This window comes from Budorcas taxicolor, chromosome 16, assembly GCF_023091745.1.
Source record: "Budorcas taxicolor isolate Tak-1 chromosome 16, Takin1.1, whole genome shotgun sequence".
Classification (NCBI taxonomy): domain Eukaryota; kingdom Metazoa; phylum Chordata; class Mammalia; order Artiodactyla; family Bovidae; genus Budorcas; species Budorcas taxicolor.
In genome coordinates, this window is record NC_068925.1 from 36,533,299 (window position 1) to 36,560,767 (window position 27,469).

Consider the following 27,469-nt stretch of genomic DNA (forward strand, 5'->3'; position numbering starts at 1 on the left):
ATATACCCAGGAGTGGGATTGATGGATCACGTGTGTGCCTGCTAAGTCTCTTCAGTTGTGTTCGACTCTTTGCTTCCCTATGGGCTGCAGACTGTAGACCGCCAGGCTCCTCTGTCTATGGAATTCTCTAGGCAAGAATACTGGAGTGGGTTGCCATCCCCTTCCCCAGGGGATCTTATCAAACCAGGGATCGAACCTGTGTCTCTTATGTCTCCTGCATTGGCAGGCGGGTTGTTTACCACTCGTGTCACCTGGGACCTGGGAAGCCCTTGCAGGATCTTATGGCAACTCTAATTTTTAGTTTTTTGAGGAACATACATACTGTTTCCCATGGTGGCTCCCGCAATTTATATTCCCACCCATAGTGTAGGAGGATTCCCTTTTCTCCACACCTGCTTCAAAATTTATTATTTTTAGACTTTTTGATGATGACCATGCTGACCAGTATGAGGTGATACCTCTTTGTAGTTTTGATTTGCATTTCTTTAATAATTACTGATGTTGAGCATCTTTTCAGGTGCCTGTTGGCCGTCTGTATGTCTTCTTTGGATAAATGTCTATTTAGATCTTCTGTTCAATTTTTGATTGGATTATTTGTTGTTTGTATTGAGTTGTATGAGCTGATTGTGTATTTTGGAAATTAAACCCTTGCTAGTTACATTATTCTCAAATATTTTCTCCCATTCTGTAGGTAGTCTTTTAATTTCGTTTATGGTTTCCTTCACCATACACAGCTTTTAAGTTTGATTAGGTCCCATTTGTTTATTTTTGCTTTTATTTATTTTGGCTTGGGAGACTGGCCTTAGAAAATATTGTTACAATTTATGTCAGAGAATATATGTATCCTCTTCTAAGAGTTTTCTTGGAAGAAGTCCTCTTCGTAAAGTGGTGTCCCATTTTATATTTAAGTCTTTAACCCATTTTGAGTTTATAGTATTTGAGGGTATGGAGTGAGAGAGTATTCTAGCTTCACTGATTTATATGCAGCTGTTCAACTTTCCAACACCACTTCCCAAAGTCATGTATGTTCTTGCCTTCTTTGTCATGGGTTAATTGAGTGTATGTGTGTGGGCTTATTTTTTGGGTCTCTGTTCTGTTCAGTTGATCCATATGTCTGTGTTTCTTGATTCAGTTTTGATAGACTGTAGGTTTATAGGAACTTGTTCATTTCTTCTAACTTGTTGAGTTTGTTGGCATATAATTGTTCATAATATTATCTTATGGTTTTTTTTTTTTTAAATTTCTGTGGCATCAGTTGTTATTTCTCCTCTTTCATTTCTTGTTTTGCTTATTTGGATTCTCTTTTCTTCTTCATGAAGAAAAGATGACCGATCGTCACATAAACAGATATTCTACTTATAACATATACTTTTATGTTTGTATTTCCTTTCTCTTAAAAGTAAACATCATGGTTCCTAACGTCATCAAAACATCTACTTATTTTCCCTATTGTACTATAAAATCCACTAAACAGTTTCAAAAGTAGAATACCAATACTACTAAAAACAATAAACCTGCTAATATTAAGATAGGTTTTTCAGACTATTTTCCCCTTAGACTTATTTATTACTAAAACTGGACAGCTATATTCAAAAGTTATTTGTAATAATTTTGTTCTGTGTGGTTGTCAATTTGAAGTACACTTAATCTTATTTATTTCTGTTCCTATTTAATTTTATATAAAAACTTTTTTCTTTTTTATAATTACTTTCATAACTGTATTTCTTCACTTTACTAATGTAAAAAAACAGTATTTAAGTTTATATTACCATTATTTTATTGCAGGATAATTAACCTATGATATTATATTAGTTTCAGGTATAAAACATAGTGATTTGATTTTATATATTACACACTGATCTCCATGATAAGTGTAGTTACCATCTGGAACCATGCAGTTATTATATTATTATTGACTATATTACATATGCTGTACATTACATCCCTGTGACTTACCTATTTTACAACTGAAAGCTCATGTTTCTTAATCTCCTTCACTCATTCCATTCATCCTATCACTTATCTCCCTTCTAACAAAGATTTTGTTACATGTGCCTATAGGTCTGTTCCCCTTTTGTTATATTTGTTCATTTTCTGACTCCCAATATAAGTGAAATCACACAGTATTTGCCTTTCTTTATCAGATTTGTTTCACTTATCATAAGACCTTTTAGGTCCACCCATGTTGTCTCAGAGGCTGGATTGCATTCTTTTTCATGGCTGAGTGTATATATATATACATATATATATACACACACACTACATCTTCTGTGTCCACTCTTTGTTGATGGACACTTGCTTCCATATTTTGGCAGTTTCAAATAGTACTACAATGAACATGTGAGTGCATGTATCTTTTTGAATGAGTATTTTTATTTTCTTCGAAAAGTATCCAGAAGTGGAATTGCTGGATCATATGGTAATTCTACTCTTAATATTTGGGAAAATTCCATACTGTTTTCCGCAGTAGCAGCACCAATTTACAATCACAAAAGTGCCCAAGGGTTCCTTTTTCTCCACATCCTTGCCAACACTTTATGTTTGTTATCTTTTTATTAACATGTTCTGACAGGTATGAGGTAAAAATCTCAAGGTTGTTTTGATTTGCATTCCCCTGATAATTAGTGATGTCTAGTATCTTTTCATGTTACTGTTAGCCATCTATCTTCTTTTTTTTTTTTTTTTGGTTGTCAAATGATCCTTTATTTTTCTTTTTCCTTTGCAGTTCTTAACTAGCGGGGCACTCCACTGTGCCACTGTTGATATCATCTATGATGTCATGAGGGTGGCGGCCATCAACATTGCAGCCCACAGACTGGGCGGTCCCCAGGATCTCTTTAATGGTTCCAGAAAGCTCTCTAGCTAGAGACCGATGCCGCATCTGCCGGGCAATGTTGACGATCTCATCAAAAGTGATGTTTCCACTGTGCTTAATGTTTTTCTGCTTCTTTCTGTCCCTTGGTGGTTCCTTGAGGGCTTTGATGATCAGGGCAGAAGCAGAAGGTACCACCTCAATCTGGGCTTGTCTGTTCTGAATGGTCAGTTTCACTGTAATCCGCAGACCCTTCCAATCACCAGTTGCCTTGGCAATGTCATCACCGACCTTTTTTGGAGACAGACCCAGAGGGCCGATCTTGGGGGCCAGGGCAGACGTGGCACCGACTTCCCCACCGGTACACCTCAAGTACACGACTTTGATCTCGTTGGGGTCGAACTTAGGCGGCATGGTGGAGGCGGCTGGTGTCGGATGAACCCGGATTCGGGACGACCGAAGAAAGTTGCACCTTTGCCTCCTCCGAGCCGAAAGCCGAAAAGGCCATCTATCTTCTTTGGAAAAATGTCTATTTAGGTCCTCTGCCCATTTTGTTACAAACCAGATCTTCAAAAACATTTTGAATAGTATGAGTTCTTTATTTTAGATTATTAACGCCTTTTTGAGTATGTCATTTGCAAATAAGCTCTTCAGCAGGATGCCTTTTTTTGTTGTTGTTGTTTCCTTTACTATAAAAAGCCCTTTTATTTTATGCAGTTCCATTTGTCTATTTTTGCTCTGGCTTGCCTTTGCCTGAGGAAAGTGAAAGTGAAAGTCACTCAGTCATGTCCGACTCTTTGCGACCCCATAGACAATACAGTCCACGGAATTCTCCAGGTTAGAATACTGGAGGGAGTAGCCTTCCCCTTCTCCAGGGGATCTTCCCAACCCAGGGATTGAACCCAGGTCTCCTACATTGCAGGCAGATTCTTTACTAGCTGAGCCACAAGGGAAGCCCAAGAATACTGGAGTGGGTAGCCTATTCCTTCTCCAGTGGATCTTCCTGACCCAGAAATTGAACTGGGGTCTCCTCCATTGCAGGCAGATTCTTTACGAACTGAGCTATCAGGGAAGCCCAGTAGGAGACATATTCAAAAATGCATTGCTAAGGCTGTTGCCAAAGAGCATACTGCCTATATTTTCCTGTAGTTTTATTATGCCTACATTTTCCTCTGGAAGTTTTATGGCTTCAGGACTTTCATTTAAGTCTGCAATACATTTCGAATTTACTTTTGGATATGGTGTGAGAAAGTAGGTCAGTTTGGTTCTTTTGCATGAATGTGTCCAGTTTCTCTAGCACAAATTATTGAAGAGGCTATTTTTCCCCCATTGCATATTATTGTCTCCTTTTTCATAGATTAATTGACCATGTAATCATGGGTTTATTTCTGGGTTTTCTATTCTCTTTAATTGATCTATGTTTCGTTTTTTGTGATACAATATGGTTTTGATTACTGTAGCTTTGTAATATAACTTGATGTCAGGCAGAATTATGCTTAAAGCTTTTTTTTTTTTTTCTTCAAGATTCTTTAGGCTGTGTGGGGCCTCCTTGTCTCTAGTCAAATTTGAGAATTAGTTACTCTAGTCCTATGATAAATGCCATTGCTATTTTGGTAGATATTGCAGTGAACCTGTAGATTGCCTTGGGAAATTTGGTCATTTTACAATATTAATTCTTGTATCTGTTAGCATGGCATATTTTTCCATTTTTTGTGACATATTTCTTTCGTAAATGTCTTACAGTTTTTCATGTACAGGACTTTGATATCTTTGATTAAGTTTAACCTATTATTTGTTTTTGCTGCAATTGTAAATGGAATTGCTTTTTTAATTTCTCTTTCCAATTCTTTACTTTTAATGTATAGACACAAATTTCTATATATTAATTTTGTTTCCTGTAACTTTACTGAATCATTGTTTCTAATAGGTTTGTGTGTGAGTGTGTGTTTGTGTGTGTGGCTCCTTTATGGAAAAGTCTTTTTCTGGACTTTTTATATATAGTATCATGTCATCTGCAAGCAGTGACAGTTTTATTTATTTTCTGTCTGATTGCTGTGGCTAGGACTTCAAGTACCCTGTTGAGTTTTTTAAAAGTGTCAAGAATGGGCATTTTTTTCTTGTTCTTGATCTTAGAAAAGTGCTTTCATAGTTTCCCTGTTGAGTATGATGTTAGCTACATTTTTGTCACATATGATCTTTATATATTTAGATGTGTTCCCTCTATACCTACTTTGTTGATAGCATTTTTTAATAATAAATGAACATTGAATTTTGTCAAAAGTCTTTTCTTTATCTATTAGGATGATCATATGAGTTTTATTCTTCAATTTCTTAATGTGATGTGTCACAGTGATTGATTTAAGGATCTTGAATCATCCATTAATCCCCAGGGTAAATCCACTTGATCGTGATGTATGATCCTTTTAATGTATTTTTGAATTCAGTATATTATAATTTTGCTTTTGTTATGCTGCTTTTAAAATTCTTTCTGTATCCTTTTTTTTTTTTCCATTTTATTTATAATGTATCTCGAAGTGGAACTCTTTGCAAAGATTGGTCATGACCCTATATGGCTTCATCTGGATGTCTGTTTCCTTTCCCAGGCTAGAGACATTTTCAGCTATTATTTCTTCAAGTAAGTTCTCTGCCCCTTTCTCTCTTTCTTCTTCTTATGGAACACCTATAATGCAACCATAGTACATGTCATGTTGTTCCAAAGGCCTCTTAAACTATCCCAATTTTTAAATATTACTTCTACTTTTATTCCCTTCATTGGGCTATTTGCACTACTGGGCTTTTCCTTTTGCTGATTCATTCATCTGTATCATCTAACTTACTGTTGATTCCTTATAATGTACTTTTTATTTCAGTTGTATTTTTCAGCTCTTTTTCTTCTTCTTTATGTTTTCTAACTGTTAGTTAAACTTTTCACTGTTGTACATTCTTCTCTCAAGTTTGTTGAGCATCTTTATGATCATCATTTAACTCTTTATTGGGTAAATTGCTTTATCTCCACTTTGTTTAGTTTTTCTTCTGATGTTTTATCTTCTTCGTTTGTGATATATTCCCCATCTCCTCATTTTGCCTAATTTTTCATGTTTTTTTCTATGTATTATGTATGTAGGTTGGTTACATTTCCTGTACTTGGGGAAGTGGCCTTATATAGGAGCTCTCCTATAGGGCTCAGTAGCACATTATCCTCTGGTCACCAGAGCTGTATGCTCTAGGGGTGCCCCATATGTGAGTATCCCCTGAGCCCTTCTGTTTTGCCATGGCAAACTAACGTGTGAACACCGGTAGGTGGTGCTTGCCCCCAGCCTGGTTGGCTATCAGCTCCTGTCTCTAGTGGTGGCTTTCAGCCAGCTGGTTGGTGAGGTTGGGTTCTAGGGTAGCTGGCTAAAGCATGCAGTGGCCCAGGGCTTGTGCTGACCTGCTGGTGGGCAGGTCCAGATCCCAGGGCAGCTGGATGCAGAGCCTGGGGGCCAGGTCTGTTCCTGGCCTACTAGTGAAGTAGGCTGGTTCCTGGGGAAGCTGGCTGCATGGCCTGAGCAATTGTGTAGCTGATGCTCACCTGCTGGTGGGCGGGGAAGCCCCCTGGCACTAATAGGCTAGTGGGAGGATTCTAATGCGCCAGCACCTATGTCCTCATGATTGAAGGAACTGCCCAAAATGGTTGCTGCCAGCATCTAATAGATCCTCAGAGGGATTCCCAGTTGGCTCCTGCCTTTCAAAGAGGCTCTCTGAAGTGTCTTGAGTGAGGCTGCTTTTAATTTACTGCCTCTCTGTTGGGACTCAATGTACATGTGATTTTTGTTTGCAGCCTTTTACAGAGTCTCTGTTTCTCCCATACGCAAGCCCCACTGGCTTTCAAAGTTGGATGTTCTGATGGCTTGTCTTCTTGTTGCAAGGCCCCCAGGCTATGGAGCCCAGTATGGGGCTTGAATTCCTTAATCCTTGGAGAAAACCTCTGCAACTGTGATTATTCTCCTGTATGTGGGTTGCCTGCTCAGGGGATATGAATCCTGACATACTGCATCTTCACCCCCCTACCTGTCTCATTGTGGGTACTTCATGTGCCCTTTAGTTGTGGAAATCTTTTCTGTTAATCTTCATGTTGTGCTTATCAATAGTTGCTGTGTAAGTAGTTGTAATTTTGGTATGTCTATAGGAGGAAGTTAGCTCAGTGTCTTCCTACCCCATCATCTTGGCCACATGTCCTCTGCATTACAATTTTTACAACCTGTTACATTTCTACAGTGTATTATGATATAGAATATTTTGCTCATTTTTTTATTTTGAAATTCCATTCTTATAAGTCAAGTTGTTGAAAAATTTTAATAATAAATCTAATTTTTAACCTTGAGATTGCTTCTATTCTGTAAGATTTGGGGCTAATGTACCCCCTCAAGAAATGCAAGTATCTCTTATAAACTTGTGTCAATGTATTCCATAGTGTCCTACACTCATGCCAGTTGTATTTAGTTATTTAGTTGCTTATTTTTCCCTTTGATTAAAAAAAATTTGCTTGAGACTTTTCTCTCAAGCAGTCGGTGTATTTTTGTTCCTAGCTGACGGGCTGTCAAAACTAATGAAGAGAGGGATTTTTTTTTTCCTATCCAAAGCACAGACCTGGGCCTATGCTTTCCATGAATGGTTATTAAGTAAATATGCAAATGAACATTTTTCTGAGCTTCATTCTACACATGGAGACAGGGGAAACATTCAATGAAGTCCTTGTGCCATTGTAATAAAATATTTATGGATTTCTGCATGAAAAATATTAGTCTACCCCAAATTATCCTCCTTCTTAATTTTTGTAAGAAACATGTACAAGCAGAATATTTTCCATTGTCTGTAGGCTCTCAGAAAGATTTGAATTGTATTTGTGAGAATTTTTTATTAGTGAAAAAGGGGACAGAATCCTCGGCTTGTGAACAATGACAGTCCTTCAACAGGTCCCTCACTAATAGACTGCTGCTTCTTTCTTTCCTTTTATTTAATCTAATACATCACATTTTCTAGTTAGGGTTGATAATAATGCTGCATTTGGTTTGCTAAATTTTTGAGCATCATCTATTAACAGGATATGTAATGTGATTCAAGCTAGTATAATGACCCAGACAAGTAAAAGAAAAAATGCCCTTCATTCTCTGCTTGATTAATAAACATTTCTTTGCATTTTATGTTAAGATAGCTAGCAAAGGAAGTCAAAGATTTTTTGTTTCTTTAAGAGAAAAAAAAAATCAGTGAAGTAACACTGGATGTTGGGTTTAATCAGCTCCAGCTTGTACATTTGTACTGCTCAGATTTGGAATCATAAATAAGTAGAAAAATGAGAGCTGTGATGTTATGAGAGATACATGGTATATCCTTAACAGTTTAGGTGTCCTTTTTCTTATGAAATATTTTCCTATGCTGTGCCCAGTTCCCACATGTATGTCTAATGAGACAGTCTCTACTTCATACTTACCAATCATTACCCATCTTCTAGAACAATAATCCCTAACTGTGGACCCGATACCATCAACGTCAACCAGCTTATCCTGGAAAAATGTTACAAATGCAAATTTTCAGGCCCTAGTTCGGATCTACTGACTTGGAAACCCTGGGGGTGGGACCCAGCACCTCTGTTTTAATAAGCCTACCAGTTGATTCTGATACAGGCTCAAGTTTGAGAACTGTTGTTCTAGAAAGAATGAAATATCATCATTATTTTGGTGGTTAGATTCAAGTGAGTGAGCAGAGATCCAAATTCCTTTACTTTTCCAAATAAACATTTCACTTCTTTCACATGTGATGAGTGTTTAGTTTAATTCAAGGATGAGTATAACTCACGAGTGACTCTGGAAAGGTGTTTTTAAGGTACAGAGAGGAAAGTCTGTAGGAGAAACACATATTTTGCTTAATTTTTTTTTTAAAGTGAATCATGCCATTGGCATGGACACATCATTCTTCAAACTGGCATTAATTCAGTTAATATTCCTTCTTAAATTGTCGCCATCTCTATCATGTTAGCCATGAAATTAAAAGACGCTTACTTCTTGGAAGGAAAGTTATGACCAACCTAGACAGCATATTGAAAAGCAGAGACGTTACTTTGTCAACAAAGGTCCATGTAGTCAAGGCTATGGTTTTTCCAGTGGTCATGTATGGATGTGAGAGTTGGACTATAAAGAAAGCTGAGCACCGAAGAACTGATGCTTTTGAACTGTGATGTTGGAGAAGACTCTTGAGAGTCCCTTGGACTGCAAGGAGATCCAACCAGTCCATCTGAAAGGAGATCAGTCCTGGGTGTTCATTGGAAGGACTGATGCTGAAGCTGAAACTCCAATACTTTGGCCCACCTGATAGGAAGAACTGACTCCTTGGAAAAGACCCTGATGCTGGGAAAGATTAAGAGCAAGAAGAGAAGGGGATGACAGAGGATGGGATGGTTGGATGGCATCACTGACTCAATGGACATGGGTTTGAGTGGACTCCAGGAGTTGGTGATGGACAGGGAGGCCTGGCGTGCTGCAGTTCATGGGGTTGCAAAGAGTGGGACAAAAGTGAGCGACTGAACTGAACTGGACTATCATGTTACAACCAACTCTCCTTTCAGATCAGAATTATCCTGGCCTCTTATTTTCTTTTACTTTGTAATTAAAAATCTTTTTTCCTATCATTTCATATTTAATTGCTATTAACACTTATCTCCAAAGATGAATGGTGCAGGGGAAGGAGTTGTCACCTTTAGACTGTATTTGAAAGGAATATTAAAAAGCAAAGACATTCAATCCAAACCCTTAATGCTTCATTCAGGTAAGAAAATGGTGTTCAAGAAAGTTAAGTGGCTTGCAAATTTAGGATGCTTGGTGGTTTAACAGAAAATGTTTACTGGTGTTTGTTGTTAGCAATTCTATATAGTTAGGAAAAAGATTTTAGAGTTATTGACTAAGAAATATGTATTTTTTGGCATGAAGTCATGACTGATTTTATCTTTGCCTTTTTCTTATTGTCTCCTTTCTTTTTAATAGACATGAATAATTGAAAGCTTCCTATAGAATTTATAGAAGTAATTACTTGCTCATTACAACAAGTAAATGTTGCCAAGTAGAAGGGAGATTCATTCCAGGACTTTTTTTGTGAGTCAAAATGATTCTGGTTCTTGAAAATGAGAATGAACAATGGTCCATAGTACAATTCAAAGCATCAGTAGAGAGCTTAGTGCTTTTTTTCTTTGTTGTTGTTAATCACTTAAAATGTGTAATTAACTCTCAAATTAATCCCTGGAAAATTAAAGGAGCATCTGGTGAAGTGCATTGTTTTGAATTTTTTTACTTTAAAGTGGTTACCAAGTGAATGCTTGCTGGGCTAGAAAAAATTGTAACCCCAGCCTCGTTTTCTTCTCCTTTTTAAAGTCAGCCAAATAATGCTCATTCTAAATAGAAGTAATGGCTCCATCTATAGAAAGCCTGATTGCTTAGTTGGTAAAGAATCCACCTGCAATGCAGGAGACCCCGGTTTGATTCCTGGGTTGGGAAGATCCACTGGAGAAGGGTAGGGTACCCACTCCAATATTCTTGGGCTTCCCTGATGGCTCAGCTGATAAAGAATCCGCCTGCAATGTGGGAGACCTGGGTTTGATCGCTGGGTGGGGAAGATCCCCTGGAGAAGGGAAAGGCTACCCACTCCAGTATTCTGGCCTGGAGAATTCCATGGACTCCGTGGACTTTGTGTCCATGGGGTCGCAAAGAGTTGGACACAACTGAGAGACTTTCACTTTCACGCAGTAACACTGATGATTTGAAGACTGTTTACTGAGCAGTGATAGCAACTTTCTGAGTTATAGTCTTGCCCTAGATTCAGATAGATATATCAGTAGTTATATACATCAAAAGCTTGTGATTCTAAAATACCTAGAAGATATTCAGTTATGTCATTAATTTGATCTAAAAGTAATGGATGAAAAGCAGTTTTAATAATATATCTGAGATGAACTTTGGTTGATTACCTAAGAGTTATTCCCCTGACCCCTGCACACACACCCAGTTTTATGTAGGCATTCATACTCAGTCGTGCTTTAGAGCAATACAAAGCATGCTTACAAGGATCAGCATCACCTAGGAGCTTTTTGAAAATGCAAACTCATAAATCTGCATTTTAATAAGCTCTCCAGATAACTCCAGTGCATACTCAAGTTTGAGAACCACTGCTTTCTGGGTGGCTGATTTTGTGTATTCCATTCTCTTTGCCAGTGATGGGCTAATCAAGCACATGTAACCAAATTCTGGCTGATTTGACCTTAAGAGATCTCCTTTATAGGGCTGCTAGGAACATTTCTTTGCTATTTGGAGGAAGCACAAGTAAGTGCTAGGCCCATTTTGTTTGTATTTCAAACTGGAGTATGAAATGTGATGCCTGAAACTGTTGCAGCCACCCTATGATTATGAAGGTCACAAAGATGTAACCAGATCTCAAGCCACTCTATCTCAGGGCCTCTCATTTTGTGAGATCTTAGAACAGACAAAAATAATCTGTTATTTTACTGCTTAAAGAATTTTTGTTCAGTTTTGTTTTGTGTGTGTGTGTGTGTGTGTGTGTGTGTGTGTGTGTGTTTTTCCTGTTTGTTTCTGGTGGCCAATAGCCAAGTGCACTTGAACACACGAGTTATTTATGGCATTTTGCAGATAAATCTTATGGTTGATTTCAGTGTTGAGACTGAGGGTGAAAAACTCACTTCTTTTTTCGACTTCTATTTGGAAAGTTCTTTTTCAAAGTGTTCCGTTGCTCAGTCGTGTCCGACTCTGCGACCCCATGAATCGCAGCATGCCAGGCCTCCCTGTCCATCACCAACTCCCAGAGTTCACTCAAACTCATGTCCATCGAGTCGGTGATGCCATCCAGCCATCTCATCCTCTGTCGTCCCCTTCTCCTCCGGCCCCCAATCCCTCCAGTATTGGGGTTTCAGCTTTAGCATCAGTCCTCCAATAAACATCCAGGACTGATCTCCTTTAGGATGGACCGGTTGGATTTCCTTGCAGCCCAAGGGACTCTCAAGAGTCTTCTCCAACACCACAGTTCAAAAGCATCAATTCTTCAGTGCTCAGCTTTCTTCACAGTCCAACTCTCGCATCCATACATGACTACTGGAAAAACCATAGCCCTGACTAGACGGACCTTGTTGGCAAAGTAACGTCTCTGCTTTTCAATATGCTGTCTAGGTTGGTCATAACTTTCCTTCCAAGCGTCTTTTAATTTCATGGCTGTAATCACCATCTGCAGTGATTTTTGGAGCCCCCCAAAATAAACTCTGACACTGTTTCCACTGTTTTCCCATCTATTTCCGATGAAGTGATGGGACCAGATGCCATGATCTTAGTTTTCTGAATGTTGAGCTTTAAGCCAACTTTTTCACTCTCCTCTTTCACTTTCATCAAGAGGCTTTTTAGTTCCACTTCACTTTCTGCCATAAGGGTGGTGTCATCTGCATATCTGAGCTTATTGATATTTCTCCCAGCAATCTTGATTCCAGCTTGTGTTTCTTCCAGCCTAGCGTTTCTCATGATGTACTCTGCATATAAGTTAAATAAGCAGGGTGACAATATACAGCCTTGACGTACTCCTTTTCCTATTTGGAACCAGTCTATTGTTCCATGTCCAGTTCTAACTGTTGCTTCCTGACCAGCATACAGGTTTCTCAAGAGGCAGGTCAAGTGTTCTGGTATTCCCATTGCTTTCAGAATTTTCTACAGTTTGTTGTGATCCACACATTCAAAGTATTAGAAAAGTATAATTTTGATAAAGTTATGTTTCCCCCTTCTCCATAGTGTTAATTGGCACATAAATGGAAGCTGTCCTTCTGTCACTATTTCTTGGTAGGAACATCAATACAATCATTTAGTTGTTTAAGCATTATTTAATTTGTCTTCTTTCTGAGCTTAAGAGAGCATATAGGATAGAGGATGAAAATGTGAGTGTATCCAAAACTGAAAAAATCTTAATAGAGTTCCCACCTCTTTTGTAAAGTTCCCTACCTACTTCTCTGATGAGCTATTTTATTATTATTATTATTCTGTATGTTCAAATAACATTTAAGTAGTCAGTTTTTGAGCAATTGCTTTGCGAAATAATTTTGAAATATTTTGTAGAGTTGTAGAATATTCATATATACTTACATAAATATATGTGTTTTATAATTTAAATTTTTTGATATAGTGAAGTCATTTCTGACCTTTTAGTTACATATCTCTCTATATTTCCATTTGAAGCTAAAGATTTGTTTATCCTTATATATTTATGAAATATGTTACATTTTTGCAGAGAAAAGTCTCTAAAACTATGTTTTTACATCTAGATGTATATACCTAGATGCATGTTAGTACCATAGTTGGCAGTCTACCTTGTTCAAGTATTTACTTCTATTTTAAATTTAATTGATAAAATAGTATGGAAATTCTTTTTAAATGGCTATTTCATCTTTACTACTGTACCTAGTTTAATACTGTACCATAATGCACATGGGGCTTCCCAGTGGCATCAGTGGTAAGAACTCGCCTCCCAGTGCAAGAGACTTAAAAGTTGTGGATTTGATCCTTGAGTTGGGAAGTCCCAAGGAGGAGGGCATGGCAACCCACTCCAGTACTCTTGCCTGGAGAATCCCATGGACAAAGGAGCCTGGCAGGCTACAGTGCATAGGGTTCCAAAGAGTCAGACATGGCTGAATTGACTTAGCATGCATGTGTAGTACACTTAGTAGGCACTCAGGAAGTATTTCTGGAGGGGAGGAAAGAAGGAAGAAAGGAAATAAAAAAGGAAGGAAGAAAGGGAAGTGATAGGAAAAAGAATGAAAAGAAAGGAGGGACGTGAACAATAAAATGGTAATATGTTCGATTTAATCATATGCTTAGAATTCTGCAAGGTTGGTTTCTGTAGTTAGACAATGCTGTCACCAAGAGAAAAAAAAAATCGACTCAGGGTTGCTAAAAAAGAATGAGCAATTTGAAAAGAAGACATAATTATAGCCAACAGTTATGTGCTGTTTTTTTGTACCAGGCACTTTCCTAAGCTCTGTGGTAGGTGTATGGGGAGCTGGGGGTAGGAGGGTGTAAACTCATTTAATCCTCACAATAGCTCTGTGAGGTGGATACTATTATTTATCATTTCTATTTTTCAGATGCTGAGATTGAGGTGATAAAATGTTGACTAAGTTTCTCAAGATCAGAAGCTACAATAGCAGATCTGTGATTTTTATCCAAACAGTGTTGCTCTAGAGCCTAGTTTGAACCACATGCTGTGCATACTACCCCAATAAGTACAAATGGGAGAAACCTCAGATTTTAGCGATTTTGAGAGAAAGCGCAAAATTTGATAACTTTTTTGTTGGTGAGACAACATTGTCTCCTGGCCCTTGACTGGGGTTTTTAAAACTCCAGGTTCTAGCTGTTATTCTGCCCTTTGCTGCCTGCAGGCCAGTTTTGGAGTCATTTAATCCACTTATGTCTCCTCTTCTCTCTCTCTGCACATTGAAAATAAGAGCATTTTTCCTTTGTTAGAGGGCAACTGTGAGATAATGTCTGAAGTTCATATTCCTAAGAGGAACTGAGATCTATGTAGTTAAGGGGAATTAATATATGCCTTTCCCTTTATTAATTAAATGGTGTGTGTGTGTAAAACTCTCTGTCAACCTAGGCTGTTTCCATGCCAGCTCACAGCGCAGAGAAGCCTCTATACTCAGAGAAATAAATATGTATGTATCTGTTATATTCTAAACACCTACTGTGTGTCTAAATTAGTTCTGAAAAATAGGATGATTGCTTTATTCTTTTTGCAGCTGGCATGAGAACTTTTCTTAAATAGAGAATTGACTTGGTTGAGAACGCATGCTTGGAATAGAAGCTGAAGGCTGAGTGTGGGGGAAGAAGCTAATGTTCAGGAGAGCCAAGGAGAAACCCATGACTTTTCTGCAGAAGAAAGGAGGGATGAAGTCAGTGTGTGTGTGTGCACGCACACACACATGCGAACATGCATACATGCATCAGAAGCATTTGGATAAGGGAAAAGGAGGGACAGAGACCTAGAGCAGCCTTCTCCATGTTATCTTCTCAAATACTGAGTGAATTCTAGAAAACCTTTAATTGATGTGAGTAGCATTCTTATGGAGAGCTATGTAATTGTTGATCTTGAGCTCACTATATGCAGACACAGAATGATGACCCTCTGTCTGTATAAATCTGAGCCAGGAAGAGATTAGCCGATATCCCAGAACAGCATAAAACTTCCTCATATCATTCATTGGAAGGTCAAAGAAATTCTACATTAAACTCCAAGGACATAGCATTCCACCTGACATCTAGATTGTGGTTCATGAAGCAAAACGGCAAGACCATGCCTCAAATATTTAAGATCCCAAGAAACATTTTCCACGTAATACCTTTGTTTTTGTTGTTGTGTTTAGTCACTAACTCATGTCCAACTATTTGCGACCTCATGGACTGCAGCAATCCACGTTCCTCTGTCCTTGAATATCTCCTGGAGTTTGCTCGGATTCATGTCCTTTTAATCGGTGATGCTGTCCAACCATCTCACCCTCTGCTGCCCCCTTCTCCTTTTGCCTTCAATCTTTCCCAGCATCAGTGTCTTTTCCAATGAGTCAGCTCTTTGCATCAGGTGGCCAAAGTAATGGAATTTCAGTTTTAGCATCAGTCCCTTCCAGTGAATATTCAGGCTTCATTTCCTTTAAAGTTGAATGGTTTGATCTCCTTGTAGTCCAATGGACTCTCAAGAGTCTTCTCCAGCACCACAGTTCGAAAGCATCAATTCTTCCATGCTCAGCCTTCTTTATGGTCCAACTCTAGCATCTGTACAGACTACTGGAAAAACCATAGCTTTGACTATACAGACCTTTGTTAGCAAAGTGATGTCCCTGTTTTTTAATACATTGTTTGTCATAGCTTTCCTTCCAAGGAGCAAGCATCTTTTAATTTCATGGCTGCAGTCACCATCTACAGTGATTTTGGAGCTTAAATTTAAAAAAAAAAAATTGTCTTGGGGAAAGACAAATCCTTTATTCTCTTTCTGAGTGTGGGGAACTCTCCTCCCCTTCAGCTCTCCTCACCTTTAGCTCCCCACTATGATTTCTGGTTCCTTTTTTGATCCCTCTTTTCCTTTTTTTCCCCTTCTTTTGTCCTACCCAGTTGCAAGGAGATTTTTCTCATCCTTTTAGGTATTTGATGTCTTCCTTCCACTAAAGTTCAATAGGAGCTCTGAGAGAATTGTTCCATTTGTGATATATTGTTGATGTACTTGTGAGAAGCAACGAATTCCACATCCTCTTCTGCTGCCTCCTTGACTCCTCCTACAGTTGTGTTTTGGATGTCTTTGGGGGGATAGGTGATCTCAGTATTTTCTCTTAGTCTGCCACCTTGGTTGATCTCCTACAGCCTGATTTTTAACATATATACGTACATCATGAAATTATTAACACAATCAATTTAGTAAGCATCTATCTCATAGGTACAAAATTAAAGACAAAGCAGCAACTTTTCCTTTTGATGAGAGCTCTTAGTATATAAAATTACCCTGGAATACTGTTAATTCATGTTACACAGCATAATGATTCAATATTGCTTTGTATTTCAAAATAACCACAATGATAAGTCTAGTCACATGTCACTGTGCAAAAATATTATATAGTTATTGACTGTGTGTCCCACACTGTACATTTCATACTCCTGACTCATTTATTTTGCAACTAGCTGTTTATACCTGTTAATTTCCTCACCTACTTCTTTTTCCCTCTACTCCCCTCCACCTGTATGTTCTCTGTATCTATAATTCTGCTTCTGATTTGTTATGTTTGTTTATTTGCTTTGTTATAAAAATTCCACCTATACATGAAATTATACGTGACATCTATGCTTTAACTATAAAGTAATAGACACAGATGTTCTAGGAGGAAGTAAGGCAAACTATTTTTTTATCATGAAATTGTTGAGTATTGTCAGGAAGAAGGCAGCTAGGAGTTCTGAATTCCTTGGCATGAGAATTTTGTTTTCAAGAGGAAAAAAATCAAAGTATGGGTGATATAAAAGAAATGTTTATTCAATGAGAAGTGATATATTTTGTGTCTAGTTTTGGACCTAATTTGTATAGGAATTTTGCATTACCTTGATTATTATGTATCCTAGTTTCTCTTTTAAGAGTAGAGTTGAGTGAGTGAAGAGCTGCACTAAACTCGGTGTAGAGAGCTTTTTTTGGTAGACATATCAGTTATTAAGAGGTGATTTTTGCCAAATCCCCATCTCCAACCTTCTGCATGTGAAGGGTGAATCAGAAAAGTCACATGGAATTTTCCCTTATTTATAGCTAACTGTTCAGTAGGTTGGAAACATTAATATTTCTATTCAAATGCTTTTGAAAAAATAAAACCCATTTTTGCCTGGTAATGCCTGAATTGGTAGCTTTATCACAGATAAAAGAGGAATTTTTCCCCTTTTGATTTCTACAATTTACTTATTGACCTCAAAAGAATTCTAAGAAACTGAACTTTAAAAATCATTTTATGAAATAAGTAAACCAAGGAATTCATGCAGAGAAGATCAACATCAGCAGCAGTGAAAACCAATTTAAAACTTTGAAAAACATGAAATATAAGGCAGATAGCCAAATCATCGTATTTTTATTTTTAGAGTGTGCCTCTGAAGTAGGTAAACCTTCATCATTAGCATGAGTATGCTTTTGTCCATTTAAAGTGCTTTTGATTTACCTTCAGGTTATAATCCTTAATTTTTTTTCAAAATGGGAGGCACAGACAGAGTATTAATTCTTACGCTAAGCAGGCTGGATTAACCTGGGCTAAACAGTAATCACGTATCTGGTGGTGGTGATCATAAAACATTGTTTTGGTCATTCTTGTTACAACAATAGTGAAATCATTCCCGTAGCCCTTCTACCCAGACTTAATCTAAAGCCCTCATTTTTTCTCAGCGGAAACAGAACATAGCTAGTGCTAGTGACTCCAAAAATAACACTCCATGCACTGACAGGTCTCGTCTGGAACAGAACGCTCTACCAGGATTTTTTGAGAATATTAAACCCTAATTGCCTGAGGGTTCCATTTTATGTAAAAAGTTAACTGCTATACTATCAGAATGCCACTACCCCACTACCAACTTTGAAAGAATTCAGAAAACAATCACGAATATCATATTTTGAAGGGCTTAATTCTCTTATGGAATCCCTGATGGGAAAGGAGCCTGGGCAGAATAGTACTTCCTCTGTCATTGTCTTTTGCAGTTTTGTGAAGGAATGAATAGTCCAATCTAGGAGAACCTATGTATCAATGAAACCACTGGATAAACTTTTTTTAATAGTCCTTGAAAAGGATCTCACATTTCTGACTCCTGAGCCCTGATAAGAATGTTCAGATTCTAGGTCTTCAGGCATATAGATGGGCAAAGAACTGCCTGGTGCTTCCAGGCTGGGAAAAAACACAACACATAGTGAATACAGATCTTGTCTACCTAACTCAAAAAGTTTGCCATATTTTCCTACTTGATCAATGCTGCAAGTACACTTGTCTCTTAAATTTCTTTCTCAGTGCACCTTCCTTTCTGGTCTTAAAAATCTCTTGACAGTGTTCTATATCTGAAGTTTTCCTGGGGTAGTGATGAGACTTAGGGAACTTAACCTTATATTTACAGCTCTAGCTGGACTGCTGGTTTTTCAAATAGTCATGTATGGATGGGAGAGTTGAGGATAAAGAAAGCTGATCACTGAACAATTGATGCTTTTGAATTGTGGTGGAGAGGACTCTTGAGAGTCCCTTGGACTGCAAGGAGATCCAACCAGTCAATGCTAAAGGAAATCAATGCTGAATATTCATTGGAAGGACTGATGCTGAAGCTGAAGCTCTATTTTAATACTTTGGCCCCCTGATACGAAGAACCAACTCATTAGAAAAGACCCTGATGTTGGGAAAGATTGAAAGCAGGAAGAGAAGGGAATAACAGAGGACAAGATGGTTGGATGGCATCACTGACTCAAAGATACTACTGGAAGTATTATGGTCTAAGGTCTTTCATTTAAATCTTTAATTCATTTTGAGTTTATTTCTGTGCTTGGTGTGAGAGAGTAGTTCAGTTTGATTCTTTTGCATGTAACTGTCTAGTTTTCCCAACAGTGGCCTTGTTTAAGGGTATCTTTTCCTCACTCTATATCCTTGTATCCTTTCCCATAGATTAATTCCCCTGTAACTGTGGTATAGTTTCTGTGGTCTCCCTTTTGTTCCAGTGATTTATGTGGCTTGTTTTGTCCCAGCATCATACTGTTTTGACGCCTGTAGTTATCTGGTACAGTTTGAAATTAGGAAATGTGATACCTTCAGCTTTGTTCTTCTTTCTACAGCTGATTTTGGCTTTTGTGGGTCTTCTGTATTTCCATACAAATGTTAGAATTATTTGTTCTAGTTCTGTGAAAAAGACAGTGTGTATTTTGATAGACCTTGCATTGAAGCTGTAGATTAATTTGGGTAGCATGGTATTTTAGCAGTATTAGTTCTTCCAATCCAAGACCGTGGTGTGTCTTTCCATCTGTTTATGTTTTCATTTCCTTCATCAGCATCTTACAGTTTTCCATGTTCAGGTCTTTTGCCTCCTTAGATTTATCCCTGTGTATTTTATATTTGGCTGCAATTGTAAATGGGATAGTTTTCTTAGTTTCTTTCTCTGATAGTTTGTTGTAAATTGGTAGAAATGCAGTAGACTTCTATATATTAATTTTGAATCTTGCATCTTTGCCCAGTTCACTGATGAGTTCTAATTTTTTTTTTTTCAGTGACTTCTTTAGGATTTTCTGGGTAATTTGTCACTTGAAAATAACTGTTTTACTTCTTTTCCAGTTGGAATTCCTCTTTTTTCTTGATTGCTGTGTCTAGGACTTCTAATACCGTGGTGAATAAAAGTAGTGAGAGTTGGCATCCTTTTCCTGTTTGTGATCTTACAGGAAAGAAGTTCTTTTCATCCTTGAGTATGCTGTTGGCTGTGGGTTTGTCATTGTTGTTGTCCAGTCACCCAGTCGTGTCTGACTCTTTCTGACCCCATGCAGCACACCAGGCCTCTCTGTCCCTCACCATCTCCTGAAGTTTGCCCAAGTTCATGTCCATCACATCGGTGATGCCATCCAGCCATCTCATCCTCTGATGCATTCTTCTCCTTCTGCCCTCAATCTTTCTCAGCATCAGGAACATTCCAATGAGTCAGCTCTTTGCATCAGATGACCAAAATACTGGAGCTTCAACTTCAGCATCAGTCCTTCCAACGAGTATTCAGGGTTGATTTCCCTTAAGATTGATGTGTTTTGACTTCCTTGCTGTCCAAGGGACTCTCAGGAGTCTTCTATACCACCATAGTTTGAAGCTATCAATTCTTCAACCCTCTGCTTTCTTTAGTGTCCAGCTGTCACAACTGCATGTGACCGCTTATGTGGGTTTATCATATATGGTCTTTTTACATGAGGTTTGTTTCTGTTATACTCACTTTGTTGAGTGTTGTTTTAAATCATATATAGATATTGAATTTTGTCAAATGCTTCTTTCTGTATCTGTTGAGATGTTCATATAATTTTTATTCTTTACTTTGTTAATGTACTGTATCACATTAATTTACAGATATTGCACTGTTGTTGATTCAGTTCAGTTCAGTGCAGTTGCTCAGTCATGTCCAACTCTTTGTGACCCCATGGACAACAGTACATCAGGCTTCCCTGTCCATCACCAACTCCAGGCGCTTGCTCAAACTCATGTCCATTGAGTCGGTGATGCCATCCAACTATCTCATCCTCTGTCATCCCCTTCTCCTCCTGCTTTCAGTCTTTCCCAGCATCAGGGTCTTTGCAATAAATCATTTCTTTGCATCAGGTGGCCAGAATATTGGAGCTTCAGCTTCAGCATCAGTCCTCCCAATGAATATTCAGGACTGATTTCCCATAGGATTGACTGGTTCAATCTCCTTTCTGTCCAAGGGACTCTCAAAAGTCTTCTCCAACACCACAGTTCAAAAGTATCAATTCTTGGGCACTCAGCTTTCTTTATGACCCAACCATCATACCCATACATGACTACTGGAAAAACCATAGCTTTGACGATATGGAACTTTGTTGGTTAAATAATGTCTCTGCTTTTTTAATATGCTGTCTAGTTTGTCATACCTTTTCTTTCAAGGAGCAAGCATCTTTTAATTTTGTGGCTGCAGTCATCATCTGCAGTGATTTTGGAGTCCTTGAATATAAAGTCTGTTACTGTTTCCATCATTTCCCCATCTGTTTGCCAGGAAGTGATGATCTTCCTGGGATGCTATGATCTTTGTTTTTTGAATGTTGAGTTTTAAGCCAGCTTTTTCACTCTGCTCTTTCACTTTCATCAAGAGACTCTAGTTCTTTGCTTTCTGCCATAAGGCTGGTGTCATCTGCATATCTGATGTTATTGATATTTCTCCCAGCAATATTGATTCCAGCTTGTCTTTCATCTAGCCTGGTATTTCTTATGATGTACTCTGCATATAAGTTAAACAGGGTGACAATATACAGCCTTAATGTACTCCTTTCCCAATTTGGAACCAGTCCGTTGTTCCATGTCCGGTTCTAACTGTTGCTTCTCAACCTGCGTACGGATTTCTCAGGAGGCAGATAAGGTGGACTGGTATTTCCATCTCTTGAAGTTTTCACACTTTGTTGTGATCCACACAGTCAAAGTCTTTGGCATAGTCAATACAGCAGAAGTAGATGTTTTTCTGAAATTCTCTTGTTTTTTATATAATGCAACAGATGTTTGAAATTTGATCTCTGGTTCCTCTGCCTTTTCTAAATTCAGCTTGAGCATCTGTAAGTTCTCGGTTTGCATACTGTTGAAGCCTGGCTTGGGGAATTTAGAGCATTACTTTGCTAGAGCATGAGATGAGTGCAATTGCTTGGTAGTTGGAACATTCTTTGGCATTGCCTTTTTTTGAGAAATACAGATAGATAGGTAGATAGATAGATGTATATATACATGTCTTATTTGAAAGGTAGGACATCTGAGTCTTTAAATTAAAGGTATTAAATTAAATTAAAGCTATGACATCTGAAGCCTTAAAATAAATCATCTCAAAGGGTTTTATCATTTATTAGAGTTACTTTTTTAGTCTCTTCCTATCTAGCTTGCTATTTAGTTTGTCTGCTCTTATTTTCTAATCTTATAATGAGAATGCTGGTAATCAAGCATGTTAAAACCTGCTTATTTTAAAAATAGACTCTGAGTGAAAGCTTGAATGAGTTTAGAATGATTTTTTATTATATGTGGCCTTTGTGACTGATCTTAGCTTTTAAAAACTAGATTGAATTTATCTTTGTTTTCTCATTTTGTTTACTCTTTCTATTTCATGATAAGGTTCATGCATAGATCATATCTGAATTAAGAAAAAAAACAGATGAATTCATTTTGATCATCACATTTTCAATCTGGAATACAAATCCTGTTTTTACATGAATTTTTAAACTTTTTTCCTCCTGTGGAAATTATGGCTCAAGAAAATGGAAGATTTTAAAATACAACCACATAGTTCAGTTCAGTTCATGCAGTCGCTCAGTCGTGTCCGACTCTTTGCGACCCCATGAATCACAGCACGCCAGGCCTCCCTGTTCATCACCATCTCCCGGAGTTCACTCAGACTCACGTCCATCGAGTCTGTGATGCCATCCAGCCATCTCATCCTCGGTTGTCCCCTTCTCCTCCTGCCCCCAATCCCTCCCAGCATCAGAGTCTTTTCCAGTGAGTCAACTCTTTGTATGAGGTGGCCAAAGTACTGGAGTTTCAGCTTTAGCATCATTCCTTCCAAAGAAATCCCAGGGTTGGTCTCCTTCAGAATGGACTGGTTGGATCTCTTTGCAGTCCAAGGGACTCTCAAGAGCCTTCTCCAACACCACAGTTCAAAAGCATCTTCGGCACTCAGCCTTCTTCACAGTCCAACTCTCACATCCATACATGACTACTGGAAAAACCACAGCCTTGACTAGACGGACCTTAGTCGGCAAAATAATGTCTCTGCTTTTGAATATGCTATCTAGGTTGGTCATAACTTTTCTTCCAAGGAGTAAGAGTCTTTTAATTTCATGGCTGCAATCACCATCTGCAGTGATTTTGGACCCCCCCAAAATAAAGTCTGCCACTGTTTCCACTGTTTCCCCATCTATTTCCCATGAAGTGATGGGACCAGATGCCATGATCTTCGTTTTCTGCATGTTGAGCTTTAGGCCAACTTTTTTGCTCTCCTCTTTCACTTTCATCAAGAGGCTTTTTAGTTCCTCTTCACTTTCTGCCATAAGGGTGGTGTCATCTGCGTATCTGAGGTTATTGATATTTCTCCCGGCAGTCTTGATTCCAGCTTGTGTTTCTTCCAGTCCAGCATTTCTCATGATGTACTCTGCATAGAAGTTAAATAAGCAGGGTGACAATATACAGCCTTGACGTACTCCTTTTCCTATTTGGAACCAGTCTATTGTTCCATGTCAAGTTCTAACTGTTGCTTCCTGACCTGCATATAGGTTTCTCAAGAGGCAGATCAGGTGGTCTGGTATTCCCATCTCTTTCAGAATTTTCCACAGTTTATTGTGATCCATACAGTCAAAGGCTTTGACATAGTCAAGAAAGCAGAAATAGATGTTTTCTGGAACTCTCTTGCTTTTTCCATGATCCAGCGGATGTTGGCAATTTGATCTCTGGTTCCTCTGCCTTTTCTAAAACCAGCTTGAATATCAGGGAGTTCACAGTTCACGTATTGCTGAAGCCTGGCTTGGAGAATTTTGAGCATTACTTTACTAGCATGTGAGATGAATGCAATTGTGCAGTAGTTTGAGCATTCTTTGGCATTGCCTTTCTTTGAAATTGGGATGAAAACTGACCTTTTCCAGTCCTGTGGCCACTGCTGAGTTTTCCAAATTTGCTGGCATATTGAGTGCAGCACTTTCACAGCATCCTCTTTCAGGATTTGAAACAGCTCAACAGGAATTCCATCACTTCCACTAGCTTTGTTCATAGTGATGCTTCTGTTAGGTCCATACCATTTCTGTCCTTTATCGTGCCCATCCTTGCATGAAATGTTCCCTTGGCATCTCTGATTTTCCTGAAGAGATCTTTAGTCTTTCCCATTCTGTTGTTTTCCTCTATTTCTTTCCATTGATCGCTGAAGGCTTTCTTATCTCTTCTTGCTGTTCTTTGGAACTCTGCATTCATATGCTTATATCTTTCCTTTTCTCCTTTGCTTTTCACCTCTCTTCTCTTCACAGCTATTTGTAAGGCCTCCCCAGGCAGCCATTTTGCTTTTTTGCATTTCTTTTCCTTGGGGATGGTCTTGATCCCTGTCTCCTGTACAGTGTCAGGAACCTCATTCCATAGTTCATCAGGCACTCTATCTTTCGAATCTAGGCCCTTAAATCTATTTCTCATTTCCGCTGTATAATCATAAGGGATTTGAATTAGTTCATACCTGAATGGTCTAGCGGTTTTCCCTACTTTCTTCAATTTGAGTCTGAATTTGGTAATGAGGAGTTCATGATGTGAGCCACAGTCAGCTCCTGGTCTTGTTTTTGTTGACTGTATAGAGCTTCTCCATCTTTGGCTGCAAAGAATATAATCATTCTGATTTTGGTGTTGACCATCTGGTGATATCCATGTGTAGAGTCTTCTCTTGTGTTGTTGGAAGAGGGTGTTTGCTATGACCAGTGCATTTTCTTGGCAAAACTCTATTAGTCTTTGCCCTGCTTCATTCCGCATTCCAAGGCCAAATTTGCCTGTTACTCCAGGTGTTTCTTGACTTTTTACTGTTGCATTCCAGTCCCCTATAATGAAAAGACCATCTTTTTTGGGTGTTAGTTCTACAAGGTCTTGTAGGTCTTCATAAAACCGTTCAACTTCAGTTTCTTCAGCGTTACTGGTTAGGGCATAGACTTGGATAACTGTGACATTGAATGGTTTGCCTTGGAGACGAACAGAGATCATTCTGTTGTTGCTTCTCCCGAGGTGGCTTCTCCCGGCCGCCCCTGACCTCGGACACGGGGTAGCTCCTCCTGGCCGCCACTGACCTCGGACGCAGGGTAGCTCCTCTCGGCCGTTCCTGCGCCATTGCAGCCTGGCACTCTAGGCCGCTGCCCCTGACCTCGGACGTGGGGTAGCTCTAGGTTACTCTTAATTCCCACACTCATAACCTTGGTCCTTTGAAATTCAGCAGACTGAGAGGCAGACCTTAATTCCACACCCAAAACCAGAGGTGATGATTGTTACATGCTGGGGAGCTGAACTGATTAAAGTGAGAGTCAGAGAGGTTTCCATGTCCAAGCTGACCATACAAAGATTTACAGGCTGATATTAGGTAAAGCAAAGCAGCTTATTCGTCATTTCTGAATGTTGTGTCAGATGAATGAAGGACAAACAACAACAAAATAAAAGTCATAAAAGTGGATCTTTTTTCATGATTCTGTAATTGGATGAAATATATTTACTACATGTGAGGAATTGAATATGTTGGGGTGTTTGGGGGTCTGATCTTAGAAAAAAGACTTCCTTTCCTATCTGAATTCAGAACCCACTGAAACTCACAACCAGAAAGTAAAGCAGTAAGAGATCACAGTAGCACCTTGATTGCTGACAAAGCTGTTATACTGAAGAGTATTTGTGAACACGGGAGACTTAATCCTAAAACCTAGTACCTAACTGACTACTCACCCACTGGGGTGGGCCTCTGTAAATCAGCAGATTTGGGTAGGGGCTTCCCCACAGGAAAGTGATGGGCCCAATAGGCCAATTTCTCTTTCCCAATCCTTCTACTTAAGTCAGCCCAGTTCCCCAGAGTGGAATGGATTAGGGAACAGAGAGAGGCAGGAGAATTCAGCTGATGGTGCTGCTTTCACGTGGAAAAGGGACCTAAGGAGTGGAAAATGCACGTCTCCAAGTATCAGGGGTGTTTATAGACATCGGAAGCCCAGTATGTGCTGTCTGCTCATGTATGGTGCTTTATATATGCTAGCTGGTTTAGTAAATTACCCCTTTTGCCCCAACCCAATCCTACAAATATTGTGAAAGAGTAATTATAAATATTATAATATGCATTTTATACATGAGAAAATGAAGCCTTAGCAAACTTACGTAGCTTGTTCAGAGAGTCATAAATGATAATAAGAGCTTATATCCATTCTTCCCACATCTCAGTTTCTCATGTTAATAAACCTGAAAATACTTACCCAGGCAAGTAAGATTTCTTCACTGAATATTGTTCTGAAGTTGTATTGGTTGATAATTGATTGATAAAACAATTAGACATTGAGGGGAAGAATAGGTGGAAGGGATATTTAGGGAGTTTGGATGGACGTATATATACATCTATATTTTAAATGGATAACTAAGAAGGACCTACTGTATAGCACATGGAACTCTTCTCAATATTATGTGGTGGCCTGGATGGGAGGGGAGTTTGGGGGAGAAAGGATACATGAATATGTATGGCTGAGTCCCTTTGCCACTCACCCTAAACTATCACAACATTGTTAATTGACTACACTCCAGTACAAAATAAAATTTTTTTAATGTTTTATCTTGAATAATTTTAGATTCACAGAAAAGGATGCAAAAATAATACATAAAGTTCTCTATATGTCCTTTACTCAGTTTCCTCTAATTCCAGCATATTATGTAATTATAGCATAATTTTCAAAAATGGGAAATTTATATTGGTACTACACTATTTAATGAAACCTTACTCAAATTTTACCATTGTTTTCAATATTGCCTGAATTTTTTTTGAAGGCAGCAAGTGTATTATATTCATTTTCACATCCATAGTGCCTTCCGTAAGTCTGGTCTAGAATCCAGCATCAGTAATTTTGTTGTTTTTTAGTTGCTAAGTCGTCTGTAGATGGACTTCCTAGGCAAGAATACTGGAGTGGGTTGCCATTTCCTTCTTCAGGGGATCTTCCTGACCCAGAGATCGAACCTGCATTTCCTGTGTCTCCTGCATTGGCAGATGGGTTCTTTACCACTAAGCCATTTATAGGATCATAAATGAATAGATTTTGAGATTAATACTGTTCATACAACATATGTATGTTTGTGTGTAAATATATGCCATAGGTTTAGAAGCACATACAAAAGTCTGAAGCTGTGATTTGAACAAATGTTATTTAGAACGAAATTTCATATTAGACTTGGTAAAGCAAAGCCCTTTAAAACTGAAAAATTTATAGAAACAGAAGAGAATGTACTAATCAAATTGAAAGAAAAATACATATCTTGGAAGGTAGTAAATAGGCAAAAGGCTATCATGTGACATTTATTTTATTAATTGTGTACATGTGTGTTCATGCATGTACATTTCATATCTCACTTTAGTAAATGCCTGAACAAGAGAAGCAACAGTCCTGTATTTCTAGGCAGATCACAGGTTGTAGAAGTTAATGTTAATTTTAATCATAGCAACTCTCTTGTTTGAAGAGGAAATCCCAACTGATGCTTTTAAGTCTTCTATTTTCTTTTGCACTGAGTTCAAGAGATAGCACTAATGAAATGTGGATCTTATTATCACAATATTTTCTATCATTTATAACCAAAGAATATGAAAACAGGAGAGAGGCAATATTCTAAGCACAAAATTATTC

At 38.4% G+C, this 27,469-nt stretch overlaps 2 protein-coding genes across 2 annotated transcripts in view; one reads left to right on the plus strand and one right to left on the minus strand.

Moving 5' to 3' along the window:
• The window catches only part of RGS7 (regulator of G protein signaling 7), a 453,701-nt gene that overhangs the window by 243,544 nt on the left and 182,688 nt on the right, over positions 1-27,469 (plus strand). The gene's annotated exons all lie outside the window — the stretch shown is intronic.
• LOC128061670 (60S ribosomal protein L12-like) lies at positions 2,722-3,306 on the minus strand. Its single transcript, XM_052654048.1, has one exon. It carries the CDS (start codon positions 3,224-3,226, stop codon positions 2,729-2,731), a length of 498 nt encoding a protein of 165 aa, XP_052510008.1. The 5' UTR covers positions 3,227-3,306; the 3' UTR covers positions 2,722-2,728.